The 21537-nt window shown below is 35.2% G+C and overlaps 1 protein-coding gene across 1 annotated transcript; it reads left to right on the top strand.

The window, feature by feature from the left end:
* The first annotated feature begins 777 nt into the window (after positions 1-777).
* LOC135674521 (DNA mismatch repair protein MSH6-like) lies at positions 778-20459 on the top strand. The gene is made up of 21 exons (XM_065184450.1): positions 778-1792; positions 2020-2116; positions 4503-4605; positions 4685-4738; positions 4844-4918; positions 7632-7700; positions 7814-7897; positions 8150-8347; positions 8490-9022; positions 9098-9227; positions 11305-11396; positions 14802-14980; positions 15092-15294; positions 15397-15498; positions 15594-15756; positions 18275-18561; positions 18634-18771; positions 18910-18989; positions 19331-19430; positions 19494-19623; positions 19802-20459. The coding sequence occupies exons 1-21, from the start codon at positions 1018-1020 to the stop codon at positions 20047-20049; spliced, it is 3840 nt and encodes a 1279-aa protein (XP_065040522.1). The 5' UTR covers positions 778-1017; the 3' UTR covers positions 20050-20459.
* The last annotated feature ends 1078 nt before the right edge of the window (positions 20460-21537 follow it).

Consider the following 21537-nt stretch of genomic DNA (forward strand, 5'->3'; position numbering starts at 1 on the left):
GAAGGGAGAGCGCATAGTTATGAAAGGGACCGATGAGGTAAACTCACATTCTGTTTCAGAACTCTATTGTACTACGAATCAAATTTTGAAACATATCAAATTTTGATGTGATTTTGACAAAATTTTGAAACATATCTTTTCAAGTACAGTTCTTTTAAGATTTTGAAACATATCGGACCGATGAGTTTGATGTGAGTTTGACAAAATTTTGAAACATATCAAATTTTGAAATGTATTTATTCATTCGATTGTCGAAGAAGACAATCGTAATTGAACTCTATTGTACTTGATCGTAGAATCAAGTTTGATGCAATCTTAATTTTATAATATTATATAGCTTAGTTAATGTATAATATTAATGAAATCTTTTAACATCATAAAACTTTATCTTTTTAATTTTTATATGATTTTAGGAGTTTCATAAGTCAAATTTGATATTTTTTCATGTTGACTCTATAAAGTTTGTTCAACTCATCTTAATACTTTAATTTCATTATTTTTAGATAATTTTAAGAAATTATAAGTTGAATTTGAGTAGATGCATATTCAAGCCATATAAATAATGCAATAATCTTTAGAAACAATAGTATACTTGTCTTTTTGTAGTTACACACTCAGATAAAATCCAATTATAATTAATTAATTTTTCTGATTAAATTGTCCATTCGGGAGAAATATTTGCTATCCTAAAATTTAAGAGAAATTTTGTTATTTTCAAATATATATATATATATATATATCAGCATGGGTTTTGCTTGCGATCGCATGCGCAAAAAAGTGAGACAGCCGAAGCCCATCTCGGTGCAGAATGACGGTGCCTATCCGCCGTCAAGACCCGACCCGCCCGCTGACGTGCACGAGCACGCCTGGCTTCCCGCCAACTTCTTCCCCCGCTCGTCTCTCCCGTCCTTAAATTCCCGCCACCTCTCCGCATTCCCCCATCCCTCTGTCTCGTTTCTCTCCTTTGATATCGTCGATCATAAACCCTAGCCCTAAACCCTTCGCTCTTCATCGCTAATGGCGTCTTCCCGTCGCCTTAGCGGCCGCTCTCCTCTGGTACGGCAGCAGAGCCAAATCACCTCCTTCTTCTCTCCCGGTAAGATCTCCAAGGAAAGCCCTAGCCCTAGTCCTGATCCCTCTCCATCTCAACCGAAGGAGAAGAAGCCCCGTCTAGTAATCCCCCCTTCTCCGGCTTCCGGCGCCAAAGTTCCTCTCACTGCCGCTAAGAATGGCCACACGAAAGAGGTGGTCGGAAAAAGGATCAAGGTCTTCTGGCCCCTCGACAAGGCCTGGTACGAGGGGCGGGTCTCCTCCTTCGACGAGATGTCCGGCAAGCACCTGATCTGCTATGTTGACGGTGAGGAAGAGGCGCTTGATCTTGGCAAGGAGAAATTCGAGTGGATCGGGGAGGAGACACCAAGGAGCCTCCGTCGGCTGAGGCGGATGTCGGATACGGTGAAGATGGCTTGCAGTTCAGCGGATGTGGATAATGAGATCAGCGAGGAGGATACTGCCGACGACGAAGAATGGGGTAAGGTTGGCGGGGAAGATGCGGAGGAGGATAACTCGGATGAGGTAGAATTGGAGGACGAGGACGAGGAAGAGTTTGTTGCGAGTTCAGGTAGCCTGTCGAAGAACTCTGCTGGGTCGAAAAGAAGGAAGAAGATGAATATTGCGAAATTGGATTGCGCTAAAAAAATCAAATTTGAGAAGAATAGAGAGAGGACTGCATCTAAAGCCTCTTTAAGCATGACTGAAAGTAATGCTGCTGCCCCTTTGAGCAATGATAGAAGTAAGGGCTCAGAGGAACTCTTTTGTGGAAAATAGCCTGCCATGAAAATTGGAGTCATAGTTTTGATTAACTGAACTCTGTTGGATCTATCCATCTTTTATCTTTATTCTCTATTATCACTTAATTGCATATTAGTGTTACTACCCTTTGTAACATCCCTAATCGTACAGTTCTTTTCAAGTACCATTCAGTAGTGTGGTAAAGAAGCGATTGTGTGTACAATGTAGGGGTGCAAGTTTTGGATAGTATTGGCAGCACCGTAACTGTCGAGGCAGCTGAACGGTTTGGAAAACGGGAAGCAGAAAAGTTTAGATTCTTGCAGGAGTAAGTTCTGTTTCAGAACTCTGCCCCTGGCATTCTTTAGATTTATTGTATCCTAATAGCTTATGTATTGCTAAAACTTATTAATGTTATTGTATGTGGTTGATATTTACTCTTAATATGATTAGTGGAATATTTATGTTCAATATTGATGATGAGGCCATAATTGTTTGTGTTTGACATTGATGATAAGGCCACAATTACTTGTCATTGGTGTGAGATGAGCAGATTGGCTTGGTTGACTGAGTTGTTGTATATAATCTTTGGATTGTACTAGTTGACACATTGCACAGCCTAAGCTAGGTATGACTCTTTATCTTTTTAGTTTGTAATTCATTTGGAGCTTATTTTTTTGACATGTTAATGCATTAGTTCATGTCTTAAATGGTCAAATCGGTCCGTGAAGGGGTTAATCATAATCAAATCTTTAAATTTGGTTCATATAAGCAGTCGAGAATATTTTGTAGCACAATTCTTCTTACCAAACCTAGTTTACCTATTTATTAAATACACAATGCAGGATGGACTTTGATGTCCCATTTATTGTTCGTCGAGTGTGGTATTCATTATTGATACATATATTGGTTAGATTCTCATTGAAATGTATTTCAACTTTAGCATCTGAACCTGATCAACATCCATTGTGACCCTTAGATTGCGACACATGAACGTTATTCAACATTTTGTAGACATTTGGTTAGCCAAGGTACATCTTGATCTTGTGTGATGTTCTCCCATCATCAAACTGAGTGTGGAGAACAAGATGATGGGACATACACTATATATCTTTCATAATGTTATTGCTCATAATGGAAAATGGAAGGCATGATGCTAAGTTTTGCATGATTTAGGGGTATAATTGTGGAAACTGAGTAGCAACTGGTTTTATTATGTAGTCCAGACCAAAGTTTCAGATACTAGTTGACTGGTATGTACCAATTCAATGTTTATTTGTCTTATCATGGAAACATTTTGAATTATTATATATATTTCAATGGTGGCAAAAGATCCATATACTCGATCCTAAATAGTTGGGACTTATAATTTTGTTGTTGTTGTTGTATGTTGATCTGTATTAAATTTCTTTTCTTAGTGACACTTGGTGGTATAAGTTGGAATCCTATATATGCTGGAACTGTACCAATTCAATTGATTTCCGAAACTACTAGCAAGGTTTCAGACCAAGATTTAATCCTACTTTCAGTCATCCATATAGGTGACTTCTGATGAGGTGATGCAAGGATTAATGTTTTATTGGGAAGGATTGGATTATGCTCCAAAGTGTCAAATTAATTAATTTAGGTTCTTGCTATCATATCTTGCCTTCAAGGAGTCCACCATTATGAAAGTTCACTGTGACTGGTGTAGGATTGAATTATTTATAATTTGACCATTTATTCTCATTACTGTTTGAGATAGTATGAACTCCAACATCACAATTTAATCTTTTTATGAAATTATGGATAGTATAATGACTAACAATAGCATGAGGACTTCGGAGATATATTGAATGACTTGCATGTTATTCCATTGGATTGGTTATGTAACTTAAAACAGTGCGTCCATTCAAGAATACTAAGAGATTGTTATTTGGCTATTTATGAAGGTCATATGCTCTATGTTCATATTCAGGAGTCAAAGGATTGATAAAACATCTACTACAGTAGAAAAGGAAGTGACTTGTATATGAGTCAAATATGAATTGGCATAGGCAAAATTTTAAAACCATGGGCACAATATCAATTTTGTTGAAGTACTTTGTACTTTGGTTTTGTGTGGGATGTTGCATGCTGTAAACTATACCATGATACCCAGTCCATTGGCTGAACCAAGCCTCTAGAGAAAGACCATCAATTCATTTTGATACATAAGTTTGTTTGTGATTATCTAACAAGGAAGAATACAAAAAAAACCTAGAGAATACATTTTGTTGTCACTGCTTATCAGAATATTATGGGACTAAAATGATTCAATTTCACGAAACAACTTTTCACTAAGGCTATTTTATTTTGTTATCACAGAAATACTTAAACATGATGCTCTTATTTTGATGGGGTTTATTTTACAATCATATAAAAAAATTGTCTGGTGTTTGTATCCTTGGTAGGGAGTGGTAAGATGTCTGTCATAGAAATGAAGTGCAATAACAACTCACGATTAAACTCATTCTCATTGTCTCAGTACTTGTATTTATAGTAAAACTCCCAAAAACAACACAAACAACAATAGGAAACCATGATGTTCCAAGTTCCAATTATTTGGACCTGCAAAATGATAATATTTCTAGAACACCTGTTCTTGTCACACTCTATGGTGGTTTTTGGTGAGACATTGACTTTTAAAAATCTTTTTGAAGAAGAAATCAGCATATTTATTTTTCATGTCATAGAGGGCGTAGGGATGTTCGTGGCAGGCGTCCTGGAGATAAAAACTATGATCCAAGAACTCTTTACTTACCTCCTGAGTTTTTGAGAACCTTGTCAGGTGGACAGGTAGTCAATTCTCTTTTCAAACATATTAAATTTCTTGTGAATTATAATTTTTCCATTTACTATCATCCTTGGTCTATAGAGGCAATGGTGGGAGTTCAAGTCAAAGCATATGGATAAGGTTTTATTCTTCAAGGTAATTTCATGTTTATGAGGTCCAATCTAATGCATTATGAAGCTTAATTTTCTTGAATTATCAGCTTATGGAAAGATTATCATTATTATTATTATTTTTGATCAGATGGGAAAGTTCTATGAATTGTTTGAGATGGATGCACATATTGGTGCAAGAGAGCTTGATCTGCAATATATGAAGGTAGTGACTTTCTATTTATGCTAACTTTGTAGTAACCTCTAGTTTCCGTTGTATTAATGTCTTTCATTTGTAAAATCACTTTATAGATGTTTTTGGTTGGTTGTAGTTTCACTTTTTGTTTTTCTTTGAGGTAATTTTGTCTTATGGTTGTCATCTGTAAACACATGAAATTTCCATGAGTTCATCGGCAGTTACTTTATGTTGATGTTCATACGTTAGACTAATTTAGCATGAATATTAGTAAGGATTAATATACTGGTCTGGAGGCCGTTTTGATTTCCATCAGACTGATAAGATACTGGTGTATTGGATGATATATTGAACTGTATCACCTTGTATCTTTGAATAATATAATTAAATGAACGTATCACCAGTATCGGTACGTTTTGATGCCAACACTTAGTTGAACCGATAAATATTAGTTGTATATATGGTCCAACCATTATCTGAATCCTTGATTGAAACTGTTGCAAGTCTCTTCCCTTGTACTTTATTTTGATTCATATAGTGTTGTAAAGTAGTGAACTAATATCAAAGCATAAAGAAAAAGAGGGTCAGATTATTTCCTTGATGTGTTTTGTAGGACAGACATTGATTTGTGGGTGCCAACAGTCTATTTGTTTTTCTGTAGACCTCATTTAATGAAACTTAATGTGGTTGAGTTTCCATAAACTGATAAGGAGAGGTATCGATTCTCAAGAGGTGTGGCGATTTGGTAGTCCCTCTAACCAGCAGGAAGCCATTAGTGTTATCTTGGCCTAATGGTAATTTGTACTGGCATATGATAGTCTCCTTTCTCACATCTAAATTTCACTTATACAAGCTTAAATACCTAATGAAGAAGGTAGTTCTTTTGCTGCCAACTGGTATTTAGGTTCTGCTGGGTTTCCTCTCATCTAAAGATTATTCTTCCAGGCTTTTAGCATATATTTTTTATGAGTCACTGAAATCCATTTCTCTTCATGTGACCTAAAGCATGTATTTTGGAAAAAATACACAATTTTAAGCCTCAATACTGCTATCATTAAATTTGTTATAGAAATGAGATCTAAAAGTTAATCCTTGTCCCTGAGATGTCTCACATAGTTGAGCATGTGAACAGCTATGGTGATTGAGATAAGTTGCACGGGTCTTATTTGGTAAGTATGATTGAACAACTATGATTGTAGAATAATTAAAATGATTACAACAGGCCTAGGGAATTGCACACTCTTAAGTTACATAACTGGGCCACCAGCTTAGTGAATGTGTCCTGAATGATTCAAATTAAAGAGAGAACATGCATTCATATGAGAAATCCTCTGACATCAAGATTGATCTCACCTTCTACTGACTATCAGTTATTACTCTGGCTTAGTATAGGTTGAAGTTGAGTCATGTCAGACAAGGTTTGAGTCAGCTGTCTTTAGATCGAGTAAATTATTTAACATGGGTTTTTGGAATTTTGGACTTCCTTTGTTGGTATGATATCTTGAATCCAGTTCCAATTGTAAAAAGTTTATCAGAGTTGGTATATTTTGACCTCACAAGAGGTCTGCTTTCTCTCCTTTTTTGCTCTAACTGATTCTTTAAATAGATGTAGTCAAGGACTCAAGTTTTTAAATATTAGTTCAGTTACCAATTTTGACAAGCTGTCAGACCAGTATGGTACTGAGATACTGTGTTATATTAATTTGTACTGCTAGGCCGTTTTGGAAATTAAATAAAAAATTAAACGGTGCACCCAGCTGTACCATGTTGTATGGGCCAATATCTGTATTTGATCAGACTGGTACATAACGATCAGTATATACCGGCTCAACCAGTATTTTCAACCATGGATGTAGTTGTCTTGTTCTTGTACTTTTGTGATCCTTGTGATTTCCATCTTGAATATTCATTTACTTTAGCTACACAATATTTGTTGTTCTAGTGTTTTTAATTTAAATATTTATAAATTCTAATTTTTAATGTCCTAGTTTGAGTCAAAAGCTTGGATTATTTTGTAGTATATTCAAATTAGTGTATATTTGAATGAGAGCTATGGTATAGGTCAGCACTTATATCTTGTTTTCTACATAATCCTTTTTTTTTATCGTCTCTAGATCATTAGACAGACCAATTTATTTTTGATCAAACTGCCATAAAATTGCAGGAAGTATCACTACACACTACATGCCAATAGATGAAGCATTAAGAATTGGAACAATCTCTATTTTAATGTCTAGAGCCCTTTTAACATTTGTATAAGTTAGCAACTGAGCTTGTTTTCTTGTAATGATTAGCATGTTTATTTTTTGTTATTACTACTGCCAATACATTCTTTAATGCTAATGGGAAAATAACAAGTACATTATTTTGGTACTACGCATGATCCTATTAAAATTTCATCAACACTTTCAAATTACTATAATCTGTCTACTTATTGACTCCAGCTCAATCTACTTGTTAACTGCCATGTGTATTGATGGAGGGGTCTTGAGTTTGCTTTGATGGTGAAATCGAGGATGTTAATGCTTGTAAAATCAAGCAGTGATGATAAGTAGCAGTTTGTTCTACTATTTTCATTTTTCTTTTAACTTCAATGTTCTTCTTTTCTCGTTTCTTTTTTTTCTTATTTCCTAGTTTGTCTATAATTTGTAGTCATGACTCATGAATGGCTTTGAACTTCCATCATCTTGCCTTTGTTTTAGTGGTAACTCGTTTCCTTGTTCCCTACTTTCTATCTTCTTAGGGAGAACAACCTCATTGTGGGTTTCCAGAGAAGAACTATTCAATGAATTTGGAGAGATTGACTAGAAAGGTTTCCATTTTCAGAATGTTTGATTTTTTTAATACAATTTTTAGTTATTTCCTTTATTAAGTAATATGAGGATGATAAAAATCATGACTAAACAATTTATTTGCTTTTGTCAGGGATACCGAGTTCTTGTTGTAGAACAGACAGAAACCCCTGAACAGCTTGAAATTCGCCGTAAAGAGATGGGTTCAAAAGACAAGGTGTGCTAATGCTTAACAGAACAACTATCTTTCTATGTGATAGTACATAGAACAATCAGTATATTGAATAAAGCTTTCAGTTCTTGGGACAAGCTTGGTTTCAGCATCAATGAATTTGTGTGTTCTATGTATGATTAGTCATTGTTTAACTTCTTGAATTACTAATGGTGGAATTAGTTGAAGCAATTGCAATATGAAATAAAATTAAAACAATTAATAAGATTATGAATACCATGTTTTGGTTTTTTGTAGGTTGTGAAACGTGAAATATGTGCGATGGTCACACAAGGTACACTTATGGAAGGAGAGTCACTATTGAGAAATCCTGATACTTCATATTTATTATCAATTGCTGAACATTTCCGAAGTCTTGAGGTCCCTGGTAAAGGAGGTGTTGTTATAGGCCTGTGTGTTGTTGATGTTTCCACAAGCAAGTTCATGGTAGGACAAGTATGTCACACTGATGATCTTCGACTTACCTTTTCTCTTAAAATGCAATGCAAAATGATAACCATCTTTTTTGTTTCTCGCTAAACAAACATATTTTATATTTGTTTAGCACATTCTTAAAATACAAATTCTCTTGTTTCAGTTTGAAGATGATCTGGAGCGTCATTGGTTATGTTCAATATTGTCTGAATTGAGGCCTGTAGAAGTCATAAAACCTTCAAAGGCACTTAGTCCTGAAACTGAAAGAGTCGTAAAGAACAATACAAGAAATCCATTAGTTAACAATTTATTGCCTTTTGATGAATTTTGGGATGCTGAAAGAACCATTAATGAGATCAGAAAGTATTATAGCTTATCAGAGCATTATCTGGCAGCACAAAATGGTTGCACTTCTGCTGATAATGCAGGAAATTGTCCAGTAGACCTGCCAGATGTCTTAACTGAGCTAGTGAATGCTGGCATTGATGGATCATATGCTCTTTCTGCTCTTGGAGGCTGTCTTTTTTATTTAAGGCAGGCTTTTCTGGATGAAAAATTGATTAAGTGTGCTAAATTTGAGCGACTTACATGCTCGGGTTTTTTTAACAACCTTCAAAAGCCATGTATGATTCTTGATGCAGCAGCACTTGAGAACCTTGAGATATTGGAGAATAACAGAAGTGGAGGCCTCTCAGGGTACTTCTTACAATCTTTTGCTGTTCTGAGCTTCTATATAATCTTACTGTAATATTAGTTTTTTTTTAAATGTAGAACACTTTTTGCACAACTGGATCATTGTGTTACAGCATTTGGAAAAAGGTTGCTCAAAGGATGGCTTGCAAGACCACTTTATGATATAAGGTCAATTGTGGAACGTCAGGATGCTGTAGCTTGCTTCAAGGTGGGTTTTGCATCTTCCAAACTGACTAGTTTTACACATTATATGGATTTCCTTTTTCTGGTAATGCTTCTACAGTCCTATTATTGCACTTGATACTACTAGAGCTCCCACTCCCATGTTCTTCAAAAGTTCTCCACCTAAAATATTAGCAAAATTTCTTTTAACAGGGTGTCCTTTGGTAAGCATTGGGTATGGAGGTTTTGAGAACTGAATTTCGAATTGGAATGAGCAACTTTGTTACCAGGTGTTTGATAGGAGGATATCAAATTACAGTTCTGAGTTTCTGTTATTGGAAAAATTGAATCTCCTTTTGGACCATTTGATACCTTGACGACATGGTTGACATTCAGTTTTTCCAGTTGCTCGTGACTTTCAACCAACAACCTGTACAATGGCAAAGAATACACTTTCTATGTATTAAAGTGATACTAAATTGGTTAAGTACATCTCTCTAAATTATTCATCTGATTCTAAATCTTTCTAACCAAGCACATGAAGAGAATGGGCTATTGCATTTCTGGTTTCATGTATGAACTAAATCCACCCATAGTTTTATTTTACATGACATCTTTCTTTCAGTTATTATATGATGCTGCTTCTTTGAACTTCGAAGGAATAGGTTGTATCATTAGCTCATCCTACTCTATCTAAAGATGGCTCATTATTCTTTGATTCATTGTCTTATGATCTTTTCATTATTCAGTAAATATGAAAACAAATATTTGTAATGGCTCTTTGAACCCTAATTTTTTTGCTTGTATTGTGAATAAGAATATTTAGAACTTCATTTTGGTGTCCAGAAGTACTTCTGCAGTTAGTTTACATTGGAAATCTTCATGACTGAACCAGTTTTATCATATACAATTGTTTACTAATTCTTTCCTTCTTGCCAAAGTTTATTTTAACCAGTATCAACAAGTATTTCATTTTGAGATATCGATGGGAAGCTTGAAATAGGCTTTCTGTCCCTTGAAGTTCATAGTTTGTGTAAATCAAAAGTTATGAACCATTTCAAAAAGATTTTTTTTGTGAATATTAGTAGCATGAGATTTATAGTTAACTTATTATACCCAGTGCTCATATAAATGCCCAGATTTCAAAAAGATTCATTTAGCAGTAATATATTGCTAATATTCTTCCACTGACTAGATTGCAGACAGGTGCAGTACAGTATATGGACCTGTAATGACAGAAAAATAAAAAAATAGAAATAAGCAGATATACTAGTTAGTTTTCTTCTTTTTCTTGCTGGAGTTCATTGTTGGTGCTGGAGAGGAGTCTCGAACCCAAGGAAGCTTCTTCCTTATCTTTGACGACTCCAACTTTTTCTACACTCCTTTGGTTGTTGTGGTCTCATCGAAGTACATAAAAAATCAGTGGAGAAAAGGATTGCATCCAAAGAAATGAATTGGTGTTTCTTGAAGTGGCCTTAGTTGTTCTATGCAGTTAGTGATGCAATGACTTTGTAACTGGTCTACATCTTATCGTTTTTGAGCAGATATTGACGGAAATTCATGGTAGATAGCCAATATTATCTGGTACATCCAATTATTACTCCATCTACTATTTCCTGCTTGTACTGGTAAATAGTGGTTGATTATCTTTTATGTTCAATGCCAACTGGTATTTTAATCCTTGATCCATACCAATTAGTTAGAATTAAATTTAGGGCTTTACATTATACTCTTCCATGATAAACTTGGAAAAAATGATTGTATAAGTAGCCATATCTATGCATAGTAAACCCATGACATGAATGAAGAAGACATAGCCAAAGAAAATAAGCCAGGGAGCTGACAGAATATTATAGGTTGAACGTGTTCTCTGAGATCCACATGTTCGTGGTCATTAGATCTAGCAAAATGAAGGTGAGGGGATCTAATTGACCAACTGGTCTTGAAACTGGATTATCATTTGAGAACAATATGTTCTGTTAATTTTCAGTAATATACAATCTATTGAATTTTCTGATTCACTTTCCACAGTATTTCATATATTTAAGTTAAGTGCTGCCGCAATAAGTAATTTTTTTATCAAAGTTCTTACAACTTTGTGACTAAGATTGTTTTCGCATCAGGGTGCTGGTCTTACATCTGCTCTTGAATTCAGAAAGGAATTATCAAAGCTTCAAGATATGGAACGTTTGCTTTCACGACTATTTGTTAGCTGGTAAATTCTATTCCCTAAATATGTGAATGATGAGTCTGTTCATCTTGTAAGCTCATTTGATCTTCTTACAATTATTAGATATTTTAAAGGTATGTGTATTAGGTTAATGATGCAATTTTGTAGCTGATCCTATATTGTTTGTGTTCTTTGTATGTTCTTGTTTCATTTTCTTCATTTTTTCCTGAGTTGCAAATTGCAATAATAGAGAACCAAGGTCTTAACTCTTGGAAGTTATTGCCCAATATAGGGCAGCACTTCTCATGTTCGATAACTGTAGGAACTTGAATGGTTGGTCTCGGGGTTTTAACAGGTTCATGGATGTATCAGAAAGCTTTGAACCCTTCTGCATATGTATAAAAAAGTTTCACATTTGTTGGCGACGTGTCAAGCAAGACTCCGATCCTTTACTGAAGTGGATGGGTCTATATCAGAAGTCTCATGTATAGATTTGATTGTGTATGCTGGATACTATTTAAACATGTTCTTATTTTTTGAGGGTTAAGGATTTATCATTCTCTCATGTGGACACATGGAGGAATGGTAAAGTTTGCCACATCTTTTTGGATCAGGAAAGTTGCTGGAGGAAAGGATACGGAGGTTAGGTGAGACGTCTTTTATTTTTTTTATTTTTGCTTTTCTAGTCCAAATCACAATAGTGATGCTGACAATTGGCATGGTACAACGTACCAGAACAAATTTTAGTGGTTGGCCAATGAGTTAAGCTGCCCTGAATTAAATATTTGGTGGGATTTAGAAGACACGAACCAAATGTAAGGTGTCAGATTTGGCAAGGATTATGAAGCCTTTATCAGCCCTTGTGTAGTACAGACTGCAGTCTTTATTTTAATTAGACATCAACTACTAATGGTTTCACATTGTCTTCTTTTGTATGCATTTATGATAAAATTTAATTCACGTTCATCCTTCCAAGTAATTTCAACTTGTGTTTTCTTTATAATAAGTTTGTTAGATTAGTTGCTCTCTCAATGGTCATGGTGATTTTCCGGTAGTGTCACTATATCAATAGAGATCTGGCTGGGAGATCAAAACTTAACACAAAGGTCAAAGGTAACTATGAGAAAACCTTACAAATTCAGAGATGAATTTATTAAGTTTTGTTCCACGAATGATTCTTAAAGGAGAAAATTTTCTCCAGAGCTTCCTATATAGTTTACTGGTATATGTTTCTTTTTTTCCCTGCTTCATTGATGGAACTCATCCAATTCATGCTTGACTCTTCAAATTGTTCAAAATTTCAAATCTGTAGCAAACTCGAGAATGAATTGCAACCTGATCTGAATCAGGTAATTAAACTTTGGAAATATATTGGGCACAATGCATACAAAGTGATTAGTAGATTAATCCTTTAGCTTAAAATCTTTCCCAAGTGACAGTAGTCATATATCCGAGTCAATTTGTAATTATTCTTTAATGTATTCATGGTGCAGTATTGTTGACTATATATGGTTTTGAATCAAGATAGATGAGATATATAAGTTGCTAAGCTAGTCTTTTCTATTAAGCTAGTTGCTTATGCACTGGAATCCTGAAAACAATAGTACCAATATTTTACTTGCATAAACAAACACATCACATCCAAAGTTTATAACAAACAAACATAAAACAACAGAATTCATGAAAAGCTTTTCTATATAAAGATAACTATATCTCCTGGTTGTTTATTCCTGTATCCTATATTGCTGTCAGAAAATATATTACAAAAATTTTCTTAGATTGACACAAAGTGAAAATAGAAAGCTATTAAAGAGTGAAATCAATCCAAATGAGTTCTGCAAAGGGCAGATGTTGGACTTCTGTAGGTTGTTTAGATTGTTTGGAACCTCACCATTGTGTTAAGCTTGTCTTTTATGGTTTGAGTGCTCACTTTCTGTATGCAGCCTGCAATGGTAATTAAACCAGATGAGCAATGCCAGCAACCAATTTCTTTATTTTGCATAATAAAATAAGGGTGCCATTATTTTCTTGTACTTTTATTTTTGACAAGGGGAAGTTAATATTAGTGGTGAGGTGAGATTCTATCCTAGGACTTCGGCCTCACTAACAAGAATCAAGTTCTTTTTCTAGCAGAAAATAAACTTTACCAGCAGAAGCTAAAGATGGCACAAAATATCACCGTTCGCATCAGAGCGAACGAAAAAATCCAGCTGTGCTGGAGGGTCCTGAACCCACAAAAGGGAACACTTGTTTGCCCTTGCAAACTTAACTAACTAGCTCACAACCTGATTTCCTTCACGAAAAACATGAGAAACTTGAAAACCTAAGAATTTCTTGGACATGTATACAATGAGCTTCTGATAAGATTAAGTATCCTCTGGGGGAGGTTTGTTCCTTGCACAGCAGATCAACAAAAATGGCAGAAACAGTCTCCACATGAAGTCATGATTCCCCATCTACATGACATAAATGATCCCTTGATTGCTGCTGCTTCACAGTACAAGCTATCACGATCCTCAAGGAACCTGCTTCCAAGCAAAATAGCACAAGCAGTATCATGACCCTACAAGAATCAAATATCTTTACCATCACTGTTTGTACCTCAATTGGTTTAACTGTATTGATTGTCTTTTTTTTGTTATTTCATAGCAAGTAACTCCAAAGTGAAGAGTGGTACAACAACCATTAGTACATGAGCCCATGATGGAGTCTTAAGTGTTGGATATTAGGATCAGAGATGCATGCATAAACTTAAATGATGCATGGTGGGGTCGAAGGGCTACCTTGACTTGGTCGGCACATCGGTATAGACTGGTAAGGCGAACCATGCTTATGACAAACAACTTTCAAGTTTTCTAATACCTTATACCTTTTCTCAGGGTAGTTAATGTGGAGAGCATCTGAACCTTATTTATAATATATCAAAATAAATCACTTGTTATTCAATACCTTTACCATCATCTAGTCTCTTGTGCTTTCTTGTGTTTGAACAGTTGATGCCAGATTTGTTTCCAGCAAGGATTCAACACGTTCAGTTGAACGAAAATCCTCTCTTCTGGCATAGTCAATAATGACACTTTTCCTATGAAATCCTAATTGCAGTTAATGTGGAAAAGGAAACCATATTTTATGGGTTTATGTTGCTTTTTTCTAGGCAGGACTGACAATTTTCCTCTATATGGAAATACTTAATTGCATTCCATATTGAACCTACACCTATTGTCTTTCCATGCTTCTAAAGCCTTTATACCTAGGATTGGTCAAACATACACAGATTTTGTAATTTTGTATGAAATATTTAAATTATTATTTAAGAATGCTGTGATTTGATATTTATCAGTTGTAACTGAGGAAAGTGTACTTTCTTCTTGGAGATGATTATTCAGGTGAATAGTGTCATGTAGGTGTATTATGTGCTAGATGCTTAATTCTGCTTTTGATGCACTACAGTGAAGCTCATGGAAGAAATGCCAATAGAGTCATTCTTTATGAGGATGCAGCAAAGAAGCGGCTTCAAGAATTTATTGCGTCTCTTCATGGTTGTGAAGCAATGATCCAAGCATGTTCTTCCCTGGATACTGTACTGACTAGTACAGAGTCTACTTTACTCCATTATTTATTGACACCAGGTCTGATTTGTAATACCTGAAATTCAGCATGTTGATCTTGTTTTTCCAATTTTCTTTTGCTTTGCAGTTAAGTTGTTTGTGTACATTTTAGAGCATTAAATGTCAATGCAGGTAAAGGCTTACCTGACATGTGTTCAGTCATAGAGCATTTCAAGGACGCTTTTGATTGGTCAGAAGCTGATCGCACTGGGCGTATTATACCTCATGAAGGAGGTGATGTTGATTACGATGCTGCATGTAAGAAACTGAAGGACATTGAGTCTAATCTGATGAGGTACCTGAAGGAACAGCGTAAAGTACTTGGAAATTCAGAGGTTTGTTGTTTTTTTATTACTTGGATTGGAGGTTGATCTTATATAGATCTGTAGCAGATCTCCAGTATCTTATTTAAACGATGAGGCTTAATATATTTCTAGGTAAATTATGTTGCTGTTGGGAAGGATTTGTATCTGCTTGAGGTGCCAGAGAGTCTAAGGGGAGCTGTTCCAGCTGAATACGAATTGCAATCTTCTAAAAAGGCACATGATTTTCTGAATACTTGTTAGTGGGTCTAAATTAATTTTATATTCTGTGGTGTGTCGGTTAATCTTAGGTTTGTATTCTCCATGTATAGGGCTACTTCCGGTATTGGACACCTAAAATCAAAGATTTCCTGTCAGAACTCTCTCAAGCTGAGGCTGAGAAAGAATCTAAACTGAAAGGCATTCTCCAGAGGCTGATAGGACAATTTAGTGAGCATCATAGCAAATGGAGGCAGTTGGTATCTGTAATTGCAGGTGCTTTCTTATATATACTTTAAATAAATAACCAACATCTTCTGATCTCAGCTACACCAAGTGACACATCTTGTTGTTTACAACTCACTCTGCTTCTAGGCATACTGCACTCACTGCCAGAAATTTTACTGATTTACATATATACAGCTATGCTAAACTGGAAAATTTGTTAACATTATGTATTGATCTTTGCATTTGAAGACTGTAATATAGGCAATTCTAATGCTGTAACATATATTTACAAGATTTGTGTTTGTTGGGCACAAGCTCTAGTAATAAACTCGGTCATATAAATAAAATGGTTGTATGCTGATTATAGTTGGACGAGCCAATTTTTCAACGTATATTTATTTATTTTGGCAAACCAATATGTACTTGCTTCAAGCATAGTGTTTTCTCATAATGTGGTAATTTTACCTTTTCTTTAGACATTTAATATTTTATGAAACAATGTTAAGGCATAAGCTTTTTATGGAGTACGGTTCAATCTCCAGATACATAAGATTAAAAACATCTGTGTATTTATTTTTTCATTTAGAGAAAGCATACTGATGTAAGGCTAGTTCCTTCGGTACCAAATTTAATATAGAACAAGATCCACTGAAGGCTCTTACGAGTAAAGAATTAGTCTTTTATAGACTTTATAGTTGTGGAATAAAGAAAAGTAAATATTAATGGAGATTAAAATAAAAATAAAAAGATAAATACCAAACTCACTCTAATTTAAAAATTAACTCCTAAATAAAGATGCCTCACATCTATTTACATTATATTCATATGCCACTCAGATATACGTGATGTTAGAAAAACAACCTGTTTATTTATTTGTTGATTGATGTCTTTGTTTTAAATCCTTTACCATTTTCTTATTGGATTTGGAGAATGATCTTTATTTTAATGGTATTTTTTATTAATAGGTTATCTTTGTAGAATGGTGAAATTTTCTTATAGAGATGAAATCCTCAATCAAGATTTGTATTAAAACTTAAATTTTGGTTTCTTTCACTTTTTTATTTTCTTTCTTTTTCTTCTCGATTCAATTTGGGCCACTAAATTTGAAGCATCGAAGATGCTATATGGAAACATATGACATTTGTGAAATGCGCTATAAACTAATAAGATTTATTCAAATGAGAAATAAATTTCAATGATTTTGCTTCACAAGTAGTTATTTTATGTAGATTATCATAATCGGTCATGTATCATTTATATATTGCAGCTCCATGATACTTACAACTGGTTTATATTGATTGTAGAATTGACTTCTGAGTCACTCCATGGTGTTAGAATGATATTTAATGTCACATACCAAATAGCAGAAAATAAATTTGGTTTAATTTTTTAGACTTTGTTAACTTCAGGGGCTGTTTCCATAGGTAGTCAATTGGTATTGACATACGAGATGAGCGAAAAGGCTAAGCATAGTTTTCTTTCAGTTGTACAATAGCTATTTTGTGGGGTTTAAAGTGAAAAAGCACCTGCATAAGTGGTGAGTTGGAACTACTGGATGACATATATTTGTAATGATGACAAGCAAGAATTGTTATATTGTGTAGCTGTTTCACACTGGTCCTTGGATAGACTGTCATGTACACAATGAAGCCTAAATTAACTATGGATGTAATGTAACTACAGTACGAATGAAGCCATAAGTCTCAACTAGTTGAGGTCAGTAACATGGTTCATTTTATGTCAGTTAGCATTGCACATGAATGGCATCATGTGTTTGCACAGGGGCCATTATCTCCTATACTGCTTCTTATGGTCTTTTACCCACTAATACCCCTATGAAGCTTCGATGTGGACACGACAAACACAATAAGGTGTAGACATGGCAATACGACGAGTCTCTAAAAGGGACACAAAACAGAGTGACAAGAATCAGAAGAATATATTTTTTTAAAAATTTGAATACATATTTTGTTTGAACATATTGGCAAAATATGATTGGAAAATCATAAATACAGAAATACAAATAAATAAGCCCTTATGAGATGTGATGATTGAATATTTCTAGTTAAAAGTGCAATAGGTGATAACCTTGAAGTCAGTCATCTCGAAGTAGGTCGTATGGATCAGTTCCTTGCTTGATGGTTATATTTGTTGTATGAGTATTTTAATTAACCTACATGTTTTCTCGGATTTTTCTCTTTTATTAGGTTCCTTTTCTACTGCTCTTCTTTTAACTTTTAACTTGTTCTTCCTGTGTGCACGCACTAGATTGAAGCTTTTTTTTTTCGTGATATGCAGTAAAAATATAGGAATACAATCCTGTAGATAAAAACCAAAGCAATCCAAAACATGTAATTAGACACAAAAAGTGGTAATTTAAGTGTCTTGGCCAACTTTGATCTTTTTGTTACCTATTATGATCTTGAAACTTTGGGATTAATTGGTTGAGGAATTAAGTTACAATGTATTTGTTAGAGCAAGTGAGCCAGTAACTATTATGATTTTATTAGCATTTTTCTATATGAGCTAAAGTGTTGTCTATAAATTCTGTTCATACTTGATACAGAGCTAGATGTTTTGATTAGTCTGGCGATTGCAAGTGACTATTATGAGGGACCAACATGCCGACCAGTTATCAAAGAAGTATGTCATGAAAATGAACCTTATTTATCTGCTAGAGGTCTTGGACATCCAATGGTTCGAAGTGATGCCTTAGGCAAGGGTTCTTTTGTTCCCAATGATGTAAGAATTGGTGGGGTTGGACAACCTAGATTTATCCTTCTGACAGGTCCAAATATGGGTGGTAAATCAACTCTACTTCGCCAAGTTTGTTTAGCTGTAGTTTTGGCACAGGTAGGATTCTTCACATAGTCTATCTATTGTTTCTCCATTTACCTTCTGATCATGCCCAGTTATTCCCCACAGCTTGGAGCAGATGTTCCTGCAGAATGTTTTGAGCTCTCCCCTGTAGACCGCATCTTTGTTCGTATGGGTGCTAGGGATAATATTATGTCTGGGCAAAGTACATTCTTAATGGAGCTTTCGGAGACCGCTGGTGTGCTGGTGAGATTTTCTGACAAAGTGTATTGAAAACGTGGGACATTATCCTTGATAGTTTATGGTTAAAAATTTGGACTTTCTTTTTGGCATACATTTTAATTATGGCTGCTGGACTAAACCACTGTAATATCTTTAATACAGTCTTCTGCCACTCAAAATTCTCTGGTGGCACTAGATGAACTCGGGAGGGGCACAGCAACTTCTGATGGGCAAGCTATTGCGTGAGTGCTGCTCTTATATAAATTTCTTTTCTCCCAATTGCTATTAGGGTGTCACTAGTGAGCTGGCACATCCTGGCCAACTGTTAGCACGGGATGTGGCACTTGTCAGGGCACTAGCTACGTGCTACAATCAAAACGTTGGCAGAGGCTTGGCACATCACGATTGTCTGCTGGTATCCCAAGAACACTGCAAAATATCAGGCACTTGAATGTGCTGTCATCACATGCAATCCATGCTAGAAACTGACTTGCAGTCTTGATTTTTTCCTTGTAGTGGATTAATTTTTATCTGCTAAAATTAGCTTTGAATGACATTTTCTTTGGTTCTCATTGAATGGCAGGGCATCCGTCTTTGAATATCTTGTACATAGAGTACAATGTCGTGGTTTGTTTTCTACTCATTATCACCGATTAATACTAGAATATGAGAAGAATACCAAGGTAGACCTCTAATCTCTTTATTTATTATCGACAAGTTTTGAGCATTTCTTTTACTTGCAATAGGTTTCAATTTGTCACATGGCTTGCCAAGTTGGGAAAGGAGTTGGAGGTGTGGAAGAAGTCACCTTCCTTTACCGATTAGCACCTGGTTCATGTCCTAAAAGCTATGGTGTTAATGTTGCTCGTTTGGCAGGTGGGGTTTCCTCTTAATCCTTTTTCATCTCCCTTTAATATAAATTAGCTTTAAGCACAACTCTGCAGCTAAATAGTGCACATAGAAGGATCCTCTAAATGTTTGGTTTCAAAAGACATTTTGAATCATTAGTTTGTCAATCGATTTAGCTTTTTGCTGATCCTGTTTGCCAAATCAGGATTACCTTCTTCTGTGCTTCAAAAGGCCGCCAGGAAGTCAAATGAGTTTGAGATTAGTAATGGGAAGCACCAGCCTGTAGCTGAGGTTAAGATTTCAGATACGGAGACCGATGAGGGAAGAACTCTTATAAAAAAATTGCTCTCTATTTCAGAGACCTGGAATCTTGGTGAAGATTCTCGGGTGGTAACTTTGAGCTTACTCGGTGATATCCAACAGAGAGCAAGGTGGCTAGTGCTGGGCAAATAAAGATCATTGGTTTTTTCCATTTGACAGTTTTCTAAAATCATCTGTGATATTCCTTATTGAGTCTAATTCGGGGCCTCATTTTGGGCGTCTAGAGGTCCTTGGAGCCCAGATTATAGGGATTGATGACAACTGCAAGCCCCGTGTACTCATCACTGGTTTTGTGGAAAATTACTCGACTGTAATGTAAAGAAATAGATGATTGTATATAAGGGCAAAGACATGTTTATGCTGGGAAAGTTGGCAGCTGTTTGCTGCTTTGTAATTGAATTCGCTAGTCTATTGAACAGGCCAACCTGGTAGTAGCAACGCTAAAGTGGGGACTTATTCTGTGGACGTTTATTTGGTCAGCATATTGAATTCTGGTGATAGGTGCCCAAATTTGATGAAATTATTTGGTTTGATTGTTGTCTTATTCTGTGTTTGATATCAGATTTACTTGCCAAAAGATAACATCAAATTTCTCATGTTTTTTTAAGGAAAAGATAATCATAAGTTTTATTTTCTCATTTATGAGAAAAAAAGATAACATCAAATTTCTCATGTTTTTTTAAGAAAAGCTCATATATCTGGAGCTTTTATTAAGTTGCTTTTATATCTGGAGCCAATGGAGTCATTAGTCAAGGAATCTCTAGACAAGGCTCGGGTTGTCAAAGTTGGAACAATACTCTCGGAGGAGAATCAAATCGAGTGTAGCTCGTCGAAAAAGCCTTAAAGCAACACATTGGGAGAGCGGGGGAGGGACGAGAAAGACAATCACAATATATATTAGATTATTAACTTACGGAGAGATCAGTTTGATAAACTTCTTATGACTTCGATCTTCGTATAAGGGATATATTGGAAGAATAATGTTTTCATCTCAAAGATACTTCAAATAATTCTGTCCATACATATTCGAAATACATCGTACTGACCAAGATATTTAACAATATTTTTTAAAAAAACTAATTTTACCATTTAGCATGATCGTGCAAAGAAGCTTTTTATTCTGTTGTCCCTTATTCTGAGCTTTTCCTGAGCAGATAGGATAGAATGGTACGGATAAATGAAAGCGAAAAGATATGATTATTCGAGTACATGCAAGCAGACAAGTGAGTGAATGCCACACTCGTAGTCATTATAGAAATGCTGAAGTTAAAAATAAATAATTCAAATGGATGTGATCAACTTCAGTTTCGGCTCTCCATGTCATCTATGATCAATCTGATTCAATGAAGTTGTTCTAGGCGACAACATCATATTGATCTTTATGTCATAGTGCTCTAAGAATAAGCAATGGGTCCCTCTATTCTGATCTTTATTGATGCAGACTGCACGTGGCAGGCAAGTAGAGAAGCACTTCTGTGCCTTTGGAATCTGTTCCACCCATCTGTGATAGATAGAGAAGAATTGATACTCATGCACTGCAGTGTTCTTTCTTTATCAAAACAGTAATCAATTCATTAGGAAGACCAATAAATACTATGCCCAAAATATCTGTATCTTCAA

Source organism: Musa acuminata, chromosome BXJ1-5 (assembly GCF_036884655.1).
Source record: "Musa acuminata AAA Group cultivar baxijiao chromosome BXJ1-5, Cavendish_Baxijiao_AAA, whole genome shotgun sequence".
NCBI lineage: Eukaryota > Viridiplantae > Streptophyta > Magnoliopsida > Zingiberales > Musaceae > Musa > Musa acuminata.

What these genes read in the sequence shown, in the direction of transcription:
- LOC135674521 (XM_065184450.1), top strand. Translation starts at nt 1,018, where the DNA reads ATGGCGTCTTCCCGTCGCCTTAGCGGCCGCTCTCCTCTGGTACGGCAG. An exon ending in CGGAGACCGCTGGTGTGCTG is followed by an intron (nt 18,772 to 18,909) that starts GTGAGATTTTCT and finishes TCTTTAATACAG; the next exon opens with TCTTCTGCCACTCAAAATTC. An exon ending in AATATGAGAAGAATACCAAG is followed by an intron (nt 19,431 to 19,493) that starts GTAGACCTCTAA and finishes TACTTGCAATAG; the next exon opens with GTTTCAATTTGTCACATGGC.